The 17,711-nt window shown below is 54.7% G+C and overlaps 2 protein-coding genes and 1 long non-coding RNA gene across 14 annotated transcripts in view; 1 reads left to right on the forward strand and 2 right to left on the reverse strand.

Moving 5' to 3' along the window:
- Positions 1-1,661, reverse strand: part of KNCN (kinocilin) — a 3,653-nt gene extending 1,992 nt beyond the window's left edge. Inside the window, exons 1-2 of one of the 2 annotated variants that reach the window (XM_006164240.1) lie at positions 1,101-1,661; positions 120-188 (exon numbers count right to left, since the gene is read on the reverse strand). In XM_006164240.1, coding sequence (XP_006164302.1) covers positions 120-188; positions 1,101-1,251 — 220 coding nt within the window. In that variant the 5' untranslated portion in view covers positions 1,252-1,661. Of the gene's footprint in view, positions 1-115; positions 189-1,100 lie in introns of both variants that reach the window. The other variant, XM_027766605.1, reaches the window with a different exon arrangement.
- LOC102491427 (uncharacterized) overlaps positions 1-7,820 on the forward strand; it is a 13,547-nt gene extending 5,727 nt beyond the window's left edge. For both annotated transcript variants that reach the window (XR_336819.3, XR_003547137.1), the window contains one exon: positions 7,233-7,820. This is a non-coding gene — a long non-coding RNA (uncharacterized LOC102491427). The remainder of the gene's footprint in view (positions 1-7,232) is intronic.
- Positions 7,339-17,711, reverse strand: part of MKNK1 (MAPK interacting serine/threonine kinase 1) — a 48,018-nt gene continuing 37,645 nt past the window's right edge. For 5 of the 10 annotated variants that reach the window (XM_006164245.3, XM_006164242.3, XM_014582437.2 and 2 more), the window contains 5 exons: positions 14,784-14,879; positions 12,007-12,201; positions 11,225-11,389; positions 10,146-10,189; positions 7,339-8,672 (listed from right to left, as the gene is read on the reverse strand). In XM_006164245.3, the coding sequence (XP_006164307.1) occupies positions 8,435-8,672; positions 10,146-10,189; positions 11,225-11,389; positions 12,007-12,201; positions 14,784-14,879 (738 nt within the window). In that variant the 3' untranslated portion in view covers positions 7,339-8,434. Of the gene's footprint in view, positions 8,673-10,145; positions 10,190-11,224; positions 11,422-12,006; positions 12,202-14,783; positions 14,880-17,711 lie in introns of all 10 variants that reach the window. The other 5 variants (XM_027766602.1, XM_027766603.1, XM_027766601.1 and 2 more) reach the window with 5 other exon arrangements.

The following is a 17,711-nucleotide window of genomic DNA, read 5'->3' on the forward strand; positions in this document are numbered from 1 at the left end:
GCGTCCAGGAGCGGTCTCACACGTGGACTGGCTCGTAGGCACTGAGGGTCACAGACTCACCCATGAGGGGTCTCACGCAGTCCTTGGCAGAGGGGCCTTCTGGGGGCGGGGAGACTCACCTATGGCAGGCAGGATGTGGTCCAGGTTGAGCCGAGCCTTCAGGAAGGGGTAGGCCAAGATGAGGAGCCCTGCGGAGAGACACACGGGGTTTCTGTGGTGGAGGGGGGCCTAGTGTGAGGTGCGTGAGGCTGGGGCTGGGCTGGGAGCCTGTGGGTGGTTTATGGCGGTGATGTGGGTGTATGTGGGTGCTCTGCGGGAGGAGCACAAGTGTGCAGGATTGGGACTGTGGGTGTGTAAACATGAGCCCATGAGTGTGTGCATGGGGTGGGTGCCCAACACCCAGCCAAGAATGGGGGCTGCCTATCTAGGGGAAGGGAGACAGACTGAGACCCCGGGCTCCTGGCTTCACCGGCTGCGTAAAGAGCAGGTGGGCTTCCTTCCTTCTCCGCTGGCTGAAGAGGGCCTGGCTGACAGGGGCACACCAACTCCCCCGGACCAGACTGAGGCCCCTCAGCGTGCTCCCCCCTCCCAGGCTCTGCCTGCCACGCTCAGGTGGAGAGTCCGTGCAGGGTTCGCGGGTACTGATGCCCGGAGCCCCTCAGCCTGGTGCTGTGGTTCTGCTTTGGCTCAGGGAGGTGGGTAGGTGAGGGATGGCACTACAGGATATCAGGGTCTGGCCCCGACAGACAGATGGACAGAGCTGGGCTGAGACAGACAGGGAAAGGACAGGCGTGTCCTTGTCTGAGCTGGGGCCTGTTCTCTTCATCTGGACCCACCCCATCCCAGACAGGCTGCTGGGTCCCACCTCCAACCTGAGCCCAGGGCTTGGGGCTGGAGGGCCTAAGGGAGCAGAGGAGAGGGGTGCCACCTGCTCCCCTCCAGTCTCCTCCCCCACCCCGCCTCTCCCTCCTCAGGGCTGGCTAGATCCTCCGTCTCCCCACCAGTTCCCTCCAGCCCAGCCCTTCCCTCCATTTCTGTGGGTCTGTCTTTTCCACTCCCTGCAGAGCCTCCTACCCTGCCCCCGCCTGGCCCCTGCTCACCCAGCCCAGCAGCTCCGATGAAGATGCCGCCCACGGCCGCTGCAGCCTTGGACAGTGAGACGCCGATGATGATGCTGCCGGCCACCAGGCTGAGGGCTGCACAGGCCAGCTGCAGACAGCGGAAGTCCCTGCTGCTGATGGGGACGTCCATGCGGGCCTGCCTCAGCCACGGGAGGTCTCTGTCCTCTGGGATGTCCCTGGCTGGGAGTTTCTGGGCAGTAAGACTCTGGGCTGGGACCGCTGGATTTAAGAGCAGCGCTACCCTACAGCCCTTTTGGGCTGTTCAGCCCCAGCCTGACCTGGGTGCTCTACCAGGCCAGCTCCAATTACTCTACCCCAATAAAGGCCTCTGAGGCTGGAGGCCGCTCTTGGGTCTCCTGCTCGGCCCGTTTCTGCGTTGGCTGCCAGGGTTCTAGGGTGTGGGGCTTGCCCAATGGGCCCCTCCCCTGCCAGCCTCCACCTGGAAGAGCGCAGCCTGGGCTTCCCTGCCTGGGACATCCTGCCCCCAGCTCCCTGGAGCCTGCTCAATTGCCAATGAGTCTCGGCTTATTAAAGTTTAAAGCAACGAGAGCCCGAGGGTGCTGCGCGGTTGGTCAGGGAGCGGGTTCTCAGGAGGTGCTGAGTTATTCATGAGGTCGCAATGTGAGCTGCTGCCAGGTCCCCCAGTCCCTCTGGGGTAGTCAGCCCGGGCTCTACTGTTGGTTCCTGAGCCGGTGGCTTCACACGTGGTTCAGAAACCAGGGATGTGAGGGTCCTGGTCACATGCCCAGGGCCTACTCTGCGGACCTCTGCCCTTTGTCCTGGAGGTGCACTTGGGGCCTCTGCTTGGAGACTCAGAGCTGGAGACCTGGACAAGGCTCAGGAGACACGGATAGCCACTGGGACAGGAAGAGGAGGAGAGAGACCCTGTCCACCCCTCCCCTCCCTGCTCCCCCATTCTGACAACCTCAGAGTTCCCAGGCAGGGCTGAGGAGTCCTGGTCTGAGATGTGATCCTAGGGAAACCCCTTTCCTCAGGTGGGCTTGGTACCCACCACCCTTTTAACTGCCAGTGGGACAAGAGGCTGAGCCTTTGCAGCTGCCCTGTGAGTCCTGGCTGGGAGCTGACCAGGTCCCCCAGTCCCTCTGGGGTAGTCAGCCCGGGCTCTACTGTTGGTTCCTGAGCCGGTGGCTTCACACGTGGTTCAGAAACCAGGGATGTGAGGGTCCTGGTCACATGCCCAGGGCCTACTCTGCGGACCTCTGCCCTTTGTCCTGGAGGTGCACTTGGGGCCTCTGCTTGGAGACTCAGAGCTGGAGACCTGGACAAGGCTCAGGAGACACGGATAGCCACTGGGACAGGAAGAGGAGGAGAGAGACCCTGTCCACCCCTCCCCTCCCTGCTCCCCCATTCTGACAACCTCAGAGTTCCCAGGCAGGGCTGAGGAGTCCTGGTCTGAGATGTGATCCTAGGGAAACCCCTTTCCTCAGGTGGGCTTGGTACCCACCACCCTTTTAACTGCCAGTGGGACAAGAGGCTGAGCCTTTGCAGCTGCCCTGTGAGTCCTGGCTGGGAGCTGACCTTCTCTGCCAGTGGTGGTAGGCGTGGGGTAGGCAGGAGACACATAAGGTGTAGGGGTTTACAAGAGGAATTGGCAGGGGTTGGGTATCTGGGGCCCGGACCAGGAAGCCGGGACATGTTGGTGTCTTCTGAACTCTGGCGCTTCTGCATAACCCCACTGGCAGAGGGAGAATCCATGTTCCAAGGAATGAGTTGAGCCTTGCATCTGTCCCTCATGACAGGAGACAACTGTGGGGCTTCTGAGCCCATTGCCTTTCTGACCTACTTGCAGAATCCACCAACCCAGCCTCGTCCAGAGCCCTGGCCTGGGTCTCTGGTCTCAGCCTTCGTCACTGCATGAGTCAGGAAGCCGGGTCTCAGGTGAGACTCCATCCCAATCCCATAATATGGTCCTGGCCCCAAACTGGGTACAGTACCCCCCGCTCCAAGTCCTCTCACGGACCCCACTGACCCCTCCTCCACCTCGCCTGCAGTCTCACACAGCCAGGTTCCAGGACTCCTGCCTCCACCTGCCTCCACCTGCCTCCATAGCTGCTCCTGCTCCAGCCCTCGCCTCCTCTCCTGCTCTCCCTGCTCTGAGTGTTTGCTCAGCCCCTGCTGTCTGGAGAACTCTCCTCCTCTAGCAGGCCCCTGCTTGGTGAGCCCCAGCTGTGGAGCCCTTCCTGACCACGCCTGTTCCCCCTTCTGCTCCTGTGGCCCCAGGCCTGAGTGGCCACTACCTGCCCTTGTTCTCTGACTTCTCACTCCTTGAGCTCTAAGGGCAGGCTCAGGGAGTGAACTCCACTGTATGCTGTAGCTGGAGGAGGCTTGGGCCAGGCTCCTAGACTTGAGGACCACAGAGCTCAGGAAGAGGCTGGGACCTGCCCAATCCCCTGGGGCCAGTGAAGAGGAGTGCAAGGGGGAGGGGACCTCCATCTCTCTTTCCTTGGGTATGGTGGTGGCCTAAGAAGGTCCCAGGGTGGCCTGAGCAGAGCTTCAACTGAGGGAAGACCCTGCAGGGAAGCTGGAGCGGAGCCTGGGTGAAGCCTGGCCTCTAGAGAGGAGGGGTGACTGCAGAGGATGGAAAGGCCCCCTCAGCCAGCCATAACCCTGGCTTCATGCAGGGGACGCCCCTGGAGCCAGGCACTCCCCAGCTACCCCCTCCACTGCCGCCATCCCCTGTGCCTCCTGCCAGGACGAGGTCTGATTATTCCTCTAATTAGGCATCAAATGATATCCCATGTCTCTGTCACACATAATTGATCCCCTGCTGGCTAGGAGGAGATGCCAAAATAATCGTCTATGAAAACATGTTCCTGAGAGGTTGAGTTTGGGGAGTCCGAACACTGCCAGCACGCCCCAGCCCCCATGCCCTGGTGTGTGTTTGCTAACTCTGAATCGGTGGGACCCAGCTGGGGCCGAGGGCGGCTCTCCCACACCACCAGAAGACAGCACTCCTGGGCCGCGTTGCCCTCCTCGCCTGCCTTGGTGACGCTCCACCCACCCTCCTCCCTGAGCCCTGGGCCCGCATCTGGTGAGCGGAGATGGGGGTGGCAGAGGCTGGAGCCTGGGACGCCTCTGCCTGTGAGTTTCAGATTCCAGAAAACATCCTGACCTTCTAAAACTGGAGACCGAATTCTACATTAAATAGTTTTCCCCATGACATTGTAACCCCTCAGGGCATAGGAGGCATGGGGGTGGGGAGAGGAAATGAGAGGAGACGCATCCAGCTACGATCATCCAAATATGAGACCAGCGACCACAGCGCCAACCTGCTCCTATGGAACAGACGGGAAGACGTGCGGGGAGGTAGCAGGACTGCCCCAGTCCCGAGGGGACCGCACGCCCAGGTGGCCCGGTCAGCTGGGGGATCCTCTACATTGTCTTTGAGGTGGAAGGAATTGGCCATCCCACTGGCAGAGGGAGACTCCCTGTTCCAAGGGTCGAGTTGAGCCCTGCATCCGTCCCTCATGACAGGAGACAGCTGAGGGGCTTCTGAGCCCGTTGCGCTGCCCGTGGTCCCTCGGGTACGGGCTCTATCATTGGGAGGAGCACTCGTGTGTCCCTGGGCAGTGTCTGTGGTGATGCCGAGATGGAAGCCTAAGGGACCAGAGCCCCACCACGGCTCCCACCTCCACTCCCCGCTCCTCGCAAGCATCGTGGGTTCCCAGCAGTTTGGGTTTCCCGGAGGCCACAGGACGGAGGTGTGGCCAGGCCATGGCCCCTTGCAGAGTTCCATCAGAGTCTCCTCTTTGTCTCTGGTGAGGCCAGGGCTGGAGGCTCTGCCTCTGCTCTCTCCTTCCCAGAAGCACTGGGTCCAAGTGTGGTGTGGGGGTGGGCAGGGGAGTGGGTGAAGGCCCCAGCTTGGTTTGGTTGTTTATTTTCCTTGAGGGGAGAGAGCTCTGGAAAAGAGTGTGATTAATTCCCGGATCCCCCGGGGGACAGGGAGCTTTCTTGGACCATTTGGAAGCTGAAGTCAGAGAAGCGGCTTCCAAGGCAACTGCTGCCATGGAAACACAAGTGCCAGCCTTGGGGGGACCTTGCTGGTTGGCCCCCACCCCCAGACCTGCAGCAGCTGGAGCAGCTGGCATGGGACTATGGCACTGCTGTTTGTGGAAAGGTCTGTGAGGGGCGGTGGGCCAACAGAAAGGGGGGCTCCAGAGCTCAGGTGGGGGAACACACAGAGGGGCAGAGGAAGACCTGAGGACCCCTGTGCCCAGAAGCCCAGACAAGAGTCCTCAGGACTGACTGAACCAGGCTGGGCTGAGGCCTAGGCCTACTGCTCACTGATTTGAGGGGAGGCCTGAAATCTGACGGCCCAGCTGGCTGGGAGCAGCTCTCACCTTCCACGGCCCAGCCTAAACACAGGCCCTAGAGGTGGGGAACTGGTTTCCACATTGCAGGTCCCATGCCTGGAAGGAGCTTTGCGGTCCCAGGGCTTTCCTCAGTGCACTGCAGAGCCAGGCCTTCCCAAGGTCATGCAGTGATCTGTGGCAGGTACAGGACTAGAACCCAGGACCTCTGACTCCCAACCTCACACTCTTCTGCAACACTACAGCTGTCCCCTTCTGGGACAAGGACTACAGCCCAGATGGGCAAAGCAGCCTGTCCACAAGAGGATACCTGGGGGGCCCAGAGGCCTGGCTCATCTCAAAAGCCCCAGATCCACCTCTGCACCACACAAGCCCTTGTGCAGAGGGCTCCTTGTGCCAAAGAAAGGGGCAACCCTCATCTCCAACCGGGACCACCAGGTGAGTCACTCTGCCCTAGGAGACGACAATAAATAGACGGCCGCGGTGCTCTGGCACACTCAAGTGCTTGCACCGCTCCAACGGCATTTCTCCCTTCGTAACTTACACAACAGGACCGTGATGTGAGCACCATCATGGCCACTTACAGTTGAAGAATCTGAGACCCTCTGAGATTAAGGAGCTTGCCCAGGGCCAAAGCTAGTAAGTGGCAGAGCTGGGGGTTGACCTGGGCAGCACCGTTCTGGGTCCCCAGCCTCCTTGGAAGGAATTCCAGTTCCACCATTGCTAGTTGTACAGCCCCAGGCAAGCTGTTTTTCCTTCATCTGCTTGGCTTTTCATGGTAAGTGGGGTAAATAATAGCACCTATCTCTAGAGCTGTGTGAGAACTAAATGATAACGCCGGTGAACATCTTAGAAAGCCCTTGTTAACTTGTCAGTACACAACGACGCTAACAAAACCAAGTGGGCACAGAGCCCCCAGGATGAGAGGGACCTTGGCGGGGAGGTGGGCAAGAGAGGGCACAGCTTGAGCAAAGGCACACCTCCCTCCCCCAGGGTCTTGGTGGAGCTGCAGCGGGGCAGGGTGCGGCCAGGGTGCTTGATCAGGGAAGCCCCTTAGAGGCACATTCCTGTTGGGCCAATGTGGAGGGGACTGGCCAGGCAGGGGCTGGCAGCAGACAGAAGTCACAGCCTGAGGCTGGGGGTTTAGTACCAAAAGGCTTGGGTTTTTCTAGCTGACCCCACTGCAGGTAGATGAAGAAGGGGTGAGAGGCTGGCTAGGGTTACTACAAAGGGCAGGCTGTCAGCAAAGTGTGTCCTCTTCAATATGGACACACTGACGCTAAGACAGCTGGTAGCCCGGCCCTTACCTGCCCCAAGTGAAGAGTCCCGCCCCTCTCTCCCCTCTCTGCTCTCCCAAGGGAAACAGGCTGTCATCGGCACCCAGTCTATTCCTCTGACCCTCCGTGGGAACGGACAGGTCCTTCCCACAGGCCCTCTCCAGCCTGGCCTGGGGCGTTCGCGGGACAATGTACGCGAGGGCTGGCACCTTCTTTGTAGTCAACTTTGTAGCTCTGGGTACACAACAGCCCCCCACAAAAGTTCAGCAATGCTTTAGACAGAGGGAAACTTCGTTCCTGCCTGCGGTGGCTGGGCCGGTGGAGCACAGGGACATCTATTAAACCACTTCTGAAGTGGCTGACACGCTTCTAACACCTGACGGGGAGCTCCTACAAAGCGCGGGCTGTTTCTGACTCCTCCCTGGGTCCTGGCCTAGAAGTTGGATGAATTTCACTTCCTTGCCTAAAAGGATGAGCAACGTCTCCTCTGCTTTGTTTTGCAGGTCCTGAAAGGGGCACCCTCTCCCGACCTGGCTGGACTCGGGCCCCGCAAGAAGACCTATCTCCTCAAGTTGGCAGGTGAAGAGAGGACCACCAGTAGGCCACAGCTATGACTGAAAACAGTTTTATTAAAATAAGCGCATCGTATAACAGCATGGTTGTATTGTATAAATGTCCGCCTGACATCTGCAAATCCATTCTCTCCACGTAACTCAGTCGCTCGGCTTCTGCGGCAATGGCCAGACCGCACTGCTCGGACCAGGGCAGCTGCGCTCTCTCCGATCTGGCTTCAACGCAGGCAGGGAGCTCCAGTGAACTGTCCCAGCTCTGTGCCACCCTCCATATCAGACTTGAGCGACACAGCAGCAGCAGAGCCATGGAGACTGTCTCTAAGATTGTTCATTATAGTAACAGCTTAAAAACCAGTTAGAATGAGAGGGAATAGCTGATTAAAATGCAAACGCAGGACACCTGGAAAGAGCGAGCCAGCCCAGCTGGTAGGTGCTCCAGGATGTCCGTGGGCCTGCAGTGAGCTTTACCATCCCCTAGCTGGAAAAGCATGATTAAAAAACAAACATTTTAAAACAAAACACTGACTTTAGCAGCAATCACAAACAAGGAAGAGGGTGATAAATGAAGGACACAGCTCGGTCACGGCAAGGAAAGATTATGTGCTTCTCTGTGCTATCGACTGGAAGGCAGATCTGGCTCCTGAATGAGGAGCGCTCCCTGCCCTCTCCTGAATTGAGGGGACAGCTTTGCTTAGCCAAGGGAGAGGACATCCAGAGGACAGAGGGAGGTGGAGACCGACAGAGGAGGGTGACAGTGCAGAGAGGGAAGAGGCACGTGTTGGCAGCCTCTGTCAGCTGACACTTCTCAAAGCAGGCTCCCTGGAGGAGGAGGCAGCAGCGGTGCTGGCTGATCGTGGATCTGCAGGCGGTGAGCAGGTGGAGCCCAGCAAAGAGATGTCCCTGCCGCAGGCGATTATGCAAAGTGACAAGTGACTGCTTTCCTTTGCAAAGACAACCCCTTTGGAAAAAAGCTTTTTCCTCAAGGACCTTGGGGAAATGGGGGTTGGGTGAGAACCTCAGGGCCTTTGTAGATGAAAAGTCCTGACTGGAGCACAATTGGGGGGGTCCCATTGCAAGTTTCCAGGGGCATGGCCTGGTCAGGCCTAGGGCCTACAGGGTGTGACTGGAGCAGCTCAGAGGCCTGTGGGTGTCAGTCCCGTGTCTTCCGTGTCTTCGCTGCGGCTGGCCTGGGCCAGGGCCCGCCGGCGGGCCAGGCGTGACTTGGAGGGAGGGGAGAGCTTCACAGAGCAGAGACCTTCAGCCAGTGCCTCCGGCTCGCAGCCCAGTTCGTTCTCCTCGTGCTGGGACAGCTGGCGGTTAAGTGCGATGGCCTCGGCTGCAAAGAGCGTCAGGTCCATTGTGCTGCTGTTCCTGCGGGGCCAGGGAAAGGCACAGAAAAGGTGGCAGCTGGGGTCAGCCAGGCCAGCTCCTGGATCCTCCTGAGTCAGCCTGGGCTGCTCGCTCCAGAGGAGTTCTTGCTGGGCTTTGGAATCTTGCTTGACTAAGGCCAGAACGACCTTTGAGCCCCTGGTGTGGCCCCGATTTGCCAGGTAGGGCAAATCCTCCCTCCCCCATTCTATTCTAAGCACTTTACCCTGAGCCGCAGGGAGCTCCCAGAGCAGGGCTGTGCAGCTTACAACTACAACGTGTCCCCAGAACCCAGCTCAGGGCTAGTGGGCACTGCACTTTGGGTTGCTGAGTAAGTCTTCTAAAGGGGACCTGAGGTTTGAAGTCTCAAGACAACTGGAGGCAGCTCTAGAGAATCAGATTGGAGTCATGCTGGCCAACAGCATTCTGGGTAGAACAAACTGACCCTCTGGAGATGGAAGACTTCCCTGTGTAACTGCTGGGAAGCCGCCAGGATGCTAGTTCCCTAACGGGTTTCCCACAATGCAGAGCCCCCTTACTCCCTTCCTGGAATAGGGCAATGCTCATTAGGAACTTATTAAAAGGTTCCAGACTCAGGGCTGCCTCTGTGGTGCAGCAGTCATGTGCTGTTTGGTAGGAGCTGGATTCCACGTGGCAACCTTGGTTCGAATCCCTGCCATGAAGGTGAATGCCCAGGATCCAACAAGCTGGAGGGCTGGAGGGCTGGAGGGCTGGAGGGGAGGTTACTTGGTGTGCCTGGGCCTGTGGTCCAAACTCTCTCAACTGGTTTCTCTCGCTCATGTGCACATGTGTGCTCTATCATTGGAAATAAAGAAGAAAAACAGCAGGCTCAAGAGTCAAATAGCCTGGGGCCACTGTGACCTCGAGCTAGCTACCTCGATCTTTCTATCCTGTTTTCTCATCTATAAAATGCTGGTCTTTTAACCTGTGGGTGTAACACACGGATAGGGATATAATATAGTAAAGCCCTGAGTGCCACGTCTGACATGTATCCAATACACAGCGGCCATCATCTAATGCTGGTCTAGCGATGCACGTGAAGATGGTCTCCCTCCCTCACAGGGCCCGGACTCCTGCCACCTTCATGACTTAGAGCCGGGGGACTCCAGACTCAGAGCGGGTGGACACTATGGTGTGAATAACCCTGATGGGGAAGGCCTGGCTTTGGGCTGTAAATGCTGACTGCCAGTTAGGATTCTAGTGCCTATGCAAAACAGGCTGTGAGGGGCCTTAAAGGTGCTGGAGGGCAGAGGGAGCAATCTAGGTGGAGGAAAAGAGAGAGAGAGATAGATGCGGAGTAAAGGGGGAAGGCTGTGAGAAGAATAGGGAGAAGGGAGGCAGGGAGGCCCTCTGGGAGCTCCCTGCCCCCCACCTCCACTCCAGCAAGGCTGAGGGCTTGAGGGAAGATCAGGGCCAAGGAAAGATGGTGGCATGGGGTGCAGTGAAAGCATTTACCTCTGGAGGACTTGCGGCGTGGGAAGTCCCCTTTCTGGAGCTTGCTAGAATGGGAAGGACAGATGTGTGGGTAAGCGCTGTTCTCTCCTGAGACCTGCCCCCATCCAAGCCAGCACAGCGTGGTAGCTTACTACAGGGTCCTGGCCTAGCAGGGTCCTTGTGCCTGGCACATCCTAATTCTCCCCCAAGACCTAGCTCAAAGGTCACTTTCCCTGTGAAGCCTTCCCCCTTCCTGCCATGTCCCTACCCCAGCCCCAAGCAGAGGTGGGCTCTCCTCCCTTTGTGCTGCTAGCACGCTAAGCACTTACCACCTGCCCCTGTCCGTCAGAACGTAAAGACAGGGCCTTCTCATCCCTGCACTGCTAGTCTCCGGCATGTGGTTAGTGCTTATTCTTGGTGGCTGGGAATTAGCTACCTAGACACTCTAGGATTGGGTCCCCATCTGTCGCATAGCTGCTTGCCTTCATCCACTGGCAGGGTCACTGAGGACACCCAGCGCAGACTAGCAGACACAGTAAATCACAGGATGGTCTGGCAGACCCTCGAAGGGGCAGAGGTCAGGTATTGTGATAAAACCAAAACTGCTTTCTAGTGAAGACTCTCATCCTTAGCTTAGGGAAAACACTGCCACTTGTCCTCAGGCAGCTACAACAGACCTCCAGGCTGGAGGAGAACCTGCGTGCCTACTGCAGCCACAGTGAGCAGGGCAGCAGCCTGCTTGCTCCAGGGTGCTCTCAGCTGAGGTGTTTTCTTTCAGGGGATGGTACTGCAGGCCCCAAGGGATGACCACAGGCTGCTTTCTGGTGGGGTACCTCTGCCAATAGTGAATGGATTGCCAAATCCCCCAGAGGGCTCTGTTGGGGTTTAGTCTGTGGCAAGGTTAGAATCAGATCTATGGGCTGGGGCTAAGAGACAAGTCAATTCACTCCGCCCATACGGGATGGAAGTTGCGGCAGGACCCCCTCCAGCCAAGGTCAGCCACCTGGCCTAGTAGTCAGCTCTTGCTGGTGTGACAACTTCCCTGTGACCAGGCTACAGGCCTAGAGGAGTGGAGGTGAGGTTTCCCGGGAGTCACTCACCCCCTGCACCCACGGGTGCTGCAGAACTTGGGCGGCACTGAGTCTCTGTTTGGCGTCTCGAACCAGGAGCTTGGAGATGAGGTCTTTGGCCTCACTGGAGATGTGCGCCCAGTCCTTATCGGGAAACTCGTACTTGCCTTCCTGGATGCTCTCAAACAGCTTGTTCTAGGTGGAGGAGATTCCTCTGAGGCTACTGGCTGGGACAGGCAGGACACACCTGTCACTGATCTCACCGCCCTGGCTCCTGCTCAGCTGCTGTCACAGCTCAGTGTAGGCCCCTTTCCAGAGCCCCACTCTCCCTTAGTCATCAAACTATACTGAATGCCCTTGGCAGAACCAGGTGGCTGTTACTCGGATGGGATGGGATGGGATGGGTGATGAGTGGGGAGAATCACCCAGTTCCTTGGCCCTTCACAGAGGCCCTCCATGAACTGGCTCCTGGCAGCCTCTCAGGTCTTGTCCCCCATCACCATCCACTGTGGACTCTGCAGCTGTTCACACCTCCGCTTCTGCTTGTGCTGCTCCTGTGGTATTTCTCAACCTTTTCCCCTCAGCAAGGCACAGCCTTTAAGAGGCAACCTGGATGCAATCTTCTCTAACCATCGTCCTCTGAATCCTACTGGGTTGAGTGACTGATTATCTAACTCATGGCGGCCCTCTGACAGAGGACAGAAGGGCACAAACCCCTTCCAGCCCGGTCCTGCCTGCCATCCCACAACCACACAGATCCCACCCCCAACACACATCAGGGGCCCTGACGTGGGCCCGGAGGAGGAGCTCACCTGGCACACCCTGCAGACCTCTCCCCGGTCCCAGCCACAGTCAGCCCCGCAGTGACCTACGAAGGGGGGGTAGCCACTCAGCATGATGTACAGGACCACTCCCAGGCTCCACAGGTCACAGCGCTTGTCATAGAAGGTGGCCTCCTCCGTGAAGACCTCCACCACTTCGGGGGCCATGTACTCTGCAGAGCCGCACTGTGGGGGCCGGGGTTGGGAGGAGAGGATAGCAGAGAGAGAGCTTAGTCACAGGGGAGGGGCTGGCAAGAGCAGAATATAACTTGAGCAAGAGGACGGGCAGATGGAGTTACAGAGCAGGAAATCATTGGGAAAGCCAGCCAGAGGGCTCACCTGATACCCGAGGTACTCGAGAGGCTGGCCAACCGAGTGTTTGTAAACTGAGCCCTATCATTCCCCAGATGCACGTGGCCAGTTCCTAGTCACCTCCTGAGCTTTTCAGGTCCTTCTCCAGTAGGCAGAGCCCCTGGGCCAAGAAGCTTCGGGAATCTCTCCCTGCCTCAGCTCTCTCTAAGGAGTCACTTCAGGACTGGCCTTGTAGTGCAGCAGTTAAGGTCTCTGCAAAGGTTGCCGGATCACACGTGGCTACCCCAAATTCCAACAGGATGGAGAAACAGAAGAAAAAGGATCGTGATGTGCCAATGCCCCATTAGGGGAGTACTCCCTCTTTCTCTGCCAAGCACAGGTGCACTCTAGCGTTTAAAAAAACACAAAAACCTGGGCCAGTGGACGGTATAATGGTTAAGGCGGCTTGATCTCACATGGCCGGCTATGTGGTTCAAGTCCTGGACCTGGCAGCTTAAAAAGCACACTGGGCATGTGGGCATGTGGAGAAGGGATTGTAGCGTGGCCAAACCTCCAGGGTGGGGGGAGCTTTATCCTCTTCCCTCTCTGCTCTTTCTGGTATGACTATGTGCTGTCTAGCATAATTATAAAAACAAAACCCAAAAAAACCCAAAACCAAAAACACCCAGCCAAACAAACAACATGCATTTCAGGTACAGGTACTTAAATGTACCAGGAGTAAGGCTCAAGGAGGGAGATTTGTAGAGATTCAATCCCATACAGCAAGGATTTCTCAAAGTGAACCCGCTTAGCTTCCCTGCCAACTCAGAGCAAGGAAGCATAAGAATTTAGAATTAAGAGACCATAAAAACTACACAATCTCTTAGAACAAATCACTCTCCCACCCCTCCCATTTACAGATCAGAAAGGCAAGGCTAGGACCAGCAGTTAGCGTAATGGCTATGTCGCCGAACTCCCATGTAGCCGACCGTGGTTCGAGTCCTGGACCCGGTGGCTTAAACTCACGCCAGGCACGTGTGCATGTGTGCCCAAGATCCTGAGAGGAGAATGGAGGAGAAGGGATTGTGGCATGGCCATCCCCCTGGGGGGTGATTTCTCGCTTTCTATCTCTCTGTCTCTCTCTGTCTTTCTGGTAAGTGCATGCGCCCTATAGTAAAAACTTCTCAAAAAAAAAAAAAAAAAAGAACCAGCAGTTAGCGTAATGGCTATGTCGCTGGACTCCCATATAGTCGACCGCGGTTCGTGTCCCGGACCCGGTGGCTTAAAACTCACGCCGGGCGCGTGTGCGTGCGTGCCCAAGATCCCGAGAGGAGAATGGAGGAGAAGGGATTGCGACGTGACCATCTCCCCTGGGGGGTGATTTCTCGCTTTCTGTCTCTATGTCTCTCTCTGTCTGTCTGGCGAGCGTACGCGCCCTACAGTGAAATCTCTCCAAAAAAAAAAAAGGCAAGGCTTAGGATGGGACAAGGACTTGACAGATCAGTGGCAGAGCAGGCAGTAGAATCCAGGATTCCTCCCTCCCACTCTTGAGAACTGCTGACAAGAATAAAGCACATTTGTTTTGCTTCTTTCTTCATTATTTCAGGTTCCCTAAGAAACAATCTTCCATCAGCCCACAAAACTAATTTGACTGGAAAATAATTAGTGCTCTTGAGATAGGATATTTTCTTTGTTATTGGCAATTAGAGTTAATGACTTTGAAAACAAGGTAGTCCAGTGTGTTAGACGCTAATACAGAAACATTCCTAATAATGTTGCTTAGAATGACACAGGACATAAGCATACTTAGAGGCATGTCTGTAAAAAAAAGGTAATTAGACAAATTCACTTATGAAGCATGCACATCTCAAAAGAATCATATAATTACAATAGATCAAGTATGTACAAGAAATGTCTTAGGAAGATGTAGTTCCCAGTGGCACCATCTGGGAGTGAAATATGAGGTCAGAGGAGTGATGGTTTTACATGCATGTAGCCCAGGGGCCCCCCAGTTCTCACCAAGAGAGACTACCCTTTCCCCAGACAAACAGGGAGGGCAGCACCCGTCCTCCCTTACAAGGTGGGTGCACTTCTGCTTCAGTACTGGGAACGGGGCTGAGGCTACCCACATGCCCAGTGTGAAAGGGCTGGCGGGGAGTAGTGTGTTTTCATGGGGTTCAGGGGTCAGGCCCAGCCTGGGCTTATAGATACAGGTTGCCATGAGGACCCACCACAAAATAAAACCTCCAAGGTAAGTTCATTAGCAACCAAGTAGGAGGGTGTGATTGGGGGCTGGTGGGGGGTTTGGGCTCTTAGAGAGGTGAGCAAATGACAGCCCAGGCAGCAGGAAGGGTGGTAGTTACACTCGGCTGTCCTTCCTTAGCCCTCTGCTCTGGACCTCATGACTTTGTGTTGGGGACACTCTAAATGTATAGGAGCCCATAAGGAAGTGGCATGGGGTACCCAGCCATACATACCGGCGTGGTTAGCTCTGGTGTGGTTATTGGGGTACAGGAGTTGTTTAGTTTCACTCCACTGCCCAAGTCGAAGTCACAGATTTTCACTGGAGATACCTGAAAAGGAAAACAGAAGCCAAGCGTCACAGACGAAAGAAACTAAAGGGCACAAGGAGACGACTTTGTGTAGGTGCAGTTATATGGCTGTCACGCTGCAGACCAGCTTTCTTGGGGTTATATTTACTTTCTTTGGATCAACTAGAAGTCACCTGGGGATTGTTAACCATGGTATCCTCTTCCCTATTCTCCCTTATTTCCCAGCTGAGAGAAAAATAGGTGAATTCTATGGTGTTGGACTGTTGTAAATTTAGTATAAAATAAGTATGAGGGCTGGATCCATGACCAAGTAGTGAAGGGAGCTAGATTCCACATGGCCAACTGCAGTTTGAATCCCAGCCCCAGTGGTTTGAAAAACATGCTGGGTACACATGTGCTCAAAATCCAGAAGGATGGAGGACCAGCAGTTAGTGTAATGGCTATGTCGCTGGACTCCCATGTAGTTGACTGTGGTTCGTGTCCCGGACCTGGTGGCTTAAAACTCACGCTGGGCGCATGTGCGTGCATGTCCAAGATCCCGAGAGGAGAATGGAGGAGAAGGGATTGCAGTGTGGCCATCCCCCCTGGGGGTGATTTCTCGCTTTCTGTCTCTCTGTCTCTGTCTGTCTGGCGACCACACGCGCCCTATAGCAAAAAAGCAAACAAACAAACAAACAAACAAAACACACAAAAAACAAACCTCTCCAAAAAAATCCAGAAGGATGGAGAAATGGAGGAGAAGGGATTGGGGTCTGACCATGCCCCGTATGTGTGGGGATGCTTCCTCCCCCAACCTTGCCTGTGTCTTTGGGAAGCACATGCAATCTTTGGCAATTAAAAAAATTATCTACATAAAAATAAATATAGAACTCTTGTGGCAAACAATTAGATAGGTTGCAACACAGAGGCTAGAGAAGGTAATACATATTCCCGATAGGAAGACTCTTTGCAGCCTATTCAGGAGGGTAAGAAGGCTTGCAGTAAAACCCTTGACCACTTCAGGTGGCTTAAGGTGACTGTCATGTCCTGGTTTGCCTGTTTGGGACTTTGTTGGTTTAAGCACTGAAAGTCCCACGGTCGAGGAAACCCCTCAGTTCTGGGAAAACCAGGATGGCTGGTCACTCCAGGTGGCATCAACTCAATAGCCAAACCCACTAGAATTGGACATTGTGACTCATCTCTGGAGGGTAGTTTGTGTGCACACGTGAGAATGGCCACCCTGGCAGAAGCAGCACAGTGACGGAATTGAAAATGCTGGTTCTGTGGGGCCAGACTCACTTACTTACCCACTGCCAAGGAAACCTAGGCAGGTCTTTCAACTTTTTCTTCTTTTCTCCTCCCTTCCCTTTTTCTTTTCTGTTTCTTTTTCTTTTTGGGAGAGGTTTTCCTATAGGGTGCATGCGCTCACCAGAAAGACAGAGTCAGAGTGACAGAAAGCAAGAAATCACCCCCAGGGGTTGCAATCCCTTCTCCTCCATTCTCTTCTCGGGATCTTGGGCATACACGCACATGCGCCCGGCATGAGTTTAAGCCACCAGGTCCAGGATTTGAACTGTGGTCGACTACATGGGAGTTCAGCGACATAGCCGTTATTCCAACTGCTGGTCTCCTCCCTGAGTTTTACTTCTAGCTCTTCATTAACCATTTGATTTTGAGATATTCTTTTTAATAATCCAAGCTAACTTTCTCTTCTATAACCAACAACTCTCAACCTAAATGTACTTTCACAGATATTCCAAGTCAAGAAAGCAGTTTAATTTCCTGTTTTGTAATCTACATATTTTTGTGCTTATGTTGGGTCTTTTCCATGACAATTCCAGGAGAGACAGAGTCAGAGTGACAGAAAGCAAGAAATCACCCCCAGGGGTTGCAATCCCTTCTCCTCCATTCTCTTCTCGGGATCTTGGGCATACACGCACATGCGCCCGGCATGAGTTTAAGCCACCAGGTCCAGGATTTGAACTGTGGTCGACTACATGGGAGTTCAGCGACATAGCCGTTATTCCAACTGCTGGTCCCTTCCCCTCCCTTTTTCTTCTGTTGCTTCTTCTTTTTTCACTTGGCCCATTTCCTTTTCATTGTGGTAAAATATAAATCATACAATATTGCCATTTTTGTTATTTTAAGTGTACGGCTCAGTGGTACTAACTACATTCACACTGTCATGCAATCACTACCACTATTTCTAAAATGTTTCCATTACTCCTAACAGAAACTCGTAGTCACTCAGCAATCACCCTCCCCAAGTAACCTCTAGCTTACTTTTATTAATTAATCTTTATTAATTCGCCTATTCCAAATACCTCAGATACGTGGAATCATACAATATTTGTACTTTTATGTCTGACTTATTTCACTGAGTCTAATGTCTTCAAGATTCACATGTTTCATGGCATGTATCAAAACTTCATTCTAATTCAGTGGTAAATAATATTTCATTCTATATGTACTACATTTTATATACCCATTTATCTGTTGATGGCCACTTGGGTTGTTTTTACAGTTTGGTCATGACACGACAATGAACACTGATATATATGCATCTGTGTATTTTTTTTTTTTTGAGAGTTTTTTTTTTTTTTTTTTGCTATAGGGCGCGTGTGCTCGCCAGACAAAGAGAGACAGAGAGATAGAAAGTGAGAAATCACCCCCCAGGGGGGATGGCCACACCACAATTCCTTCTCCTCCATTCTCCTCTCGGGATCTTGGGCATGCATACACATGCGCCCCGCATGAGTTGTAAGCTACTGGGTCAAGGACGTGAACAGTGGTCGACTACGTGGGAGTCCAGCGACATAGCCATTACGCTAACTGCTGGTCCCCACATTAAGTTTTTTGAGGAACTGCCAAACT

The sequence above is a fragment of the Tupaia chinensis genome, unplaced genomic scaffold (genome assembly GCF_000334495.1).
Source record: "Tupaia chinensis unplaced genomic scaffold, TupChi_1.0 Scaffold143599_1, whole genome shotgun sequence".
NCBI classification, from domain to species: domain Eukaryota; kingdom Metazoa; phylum Chordata; class Mammalia; order Scandentia; family Tupaiidae; genus Tupaia; species Tupaia belangeri.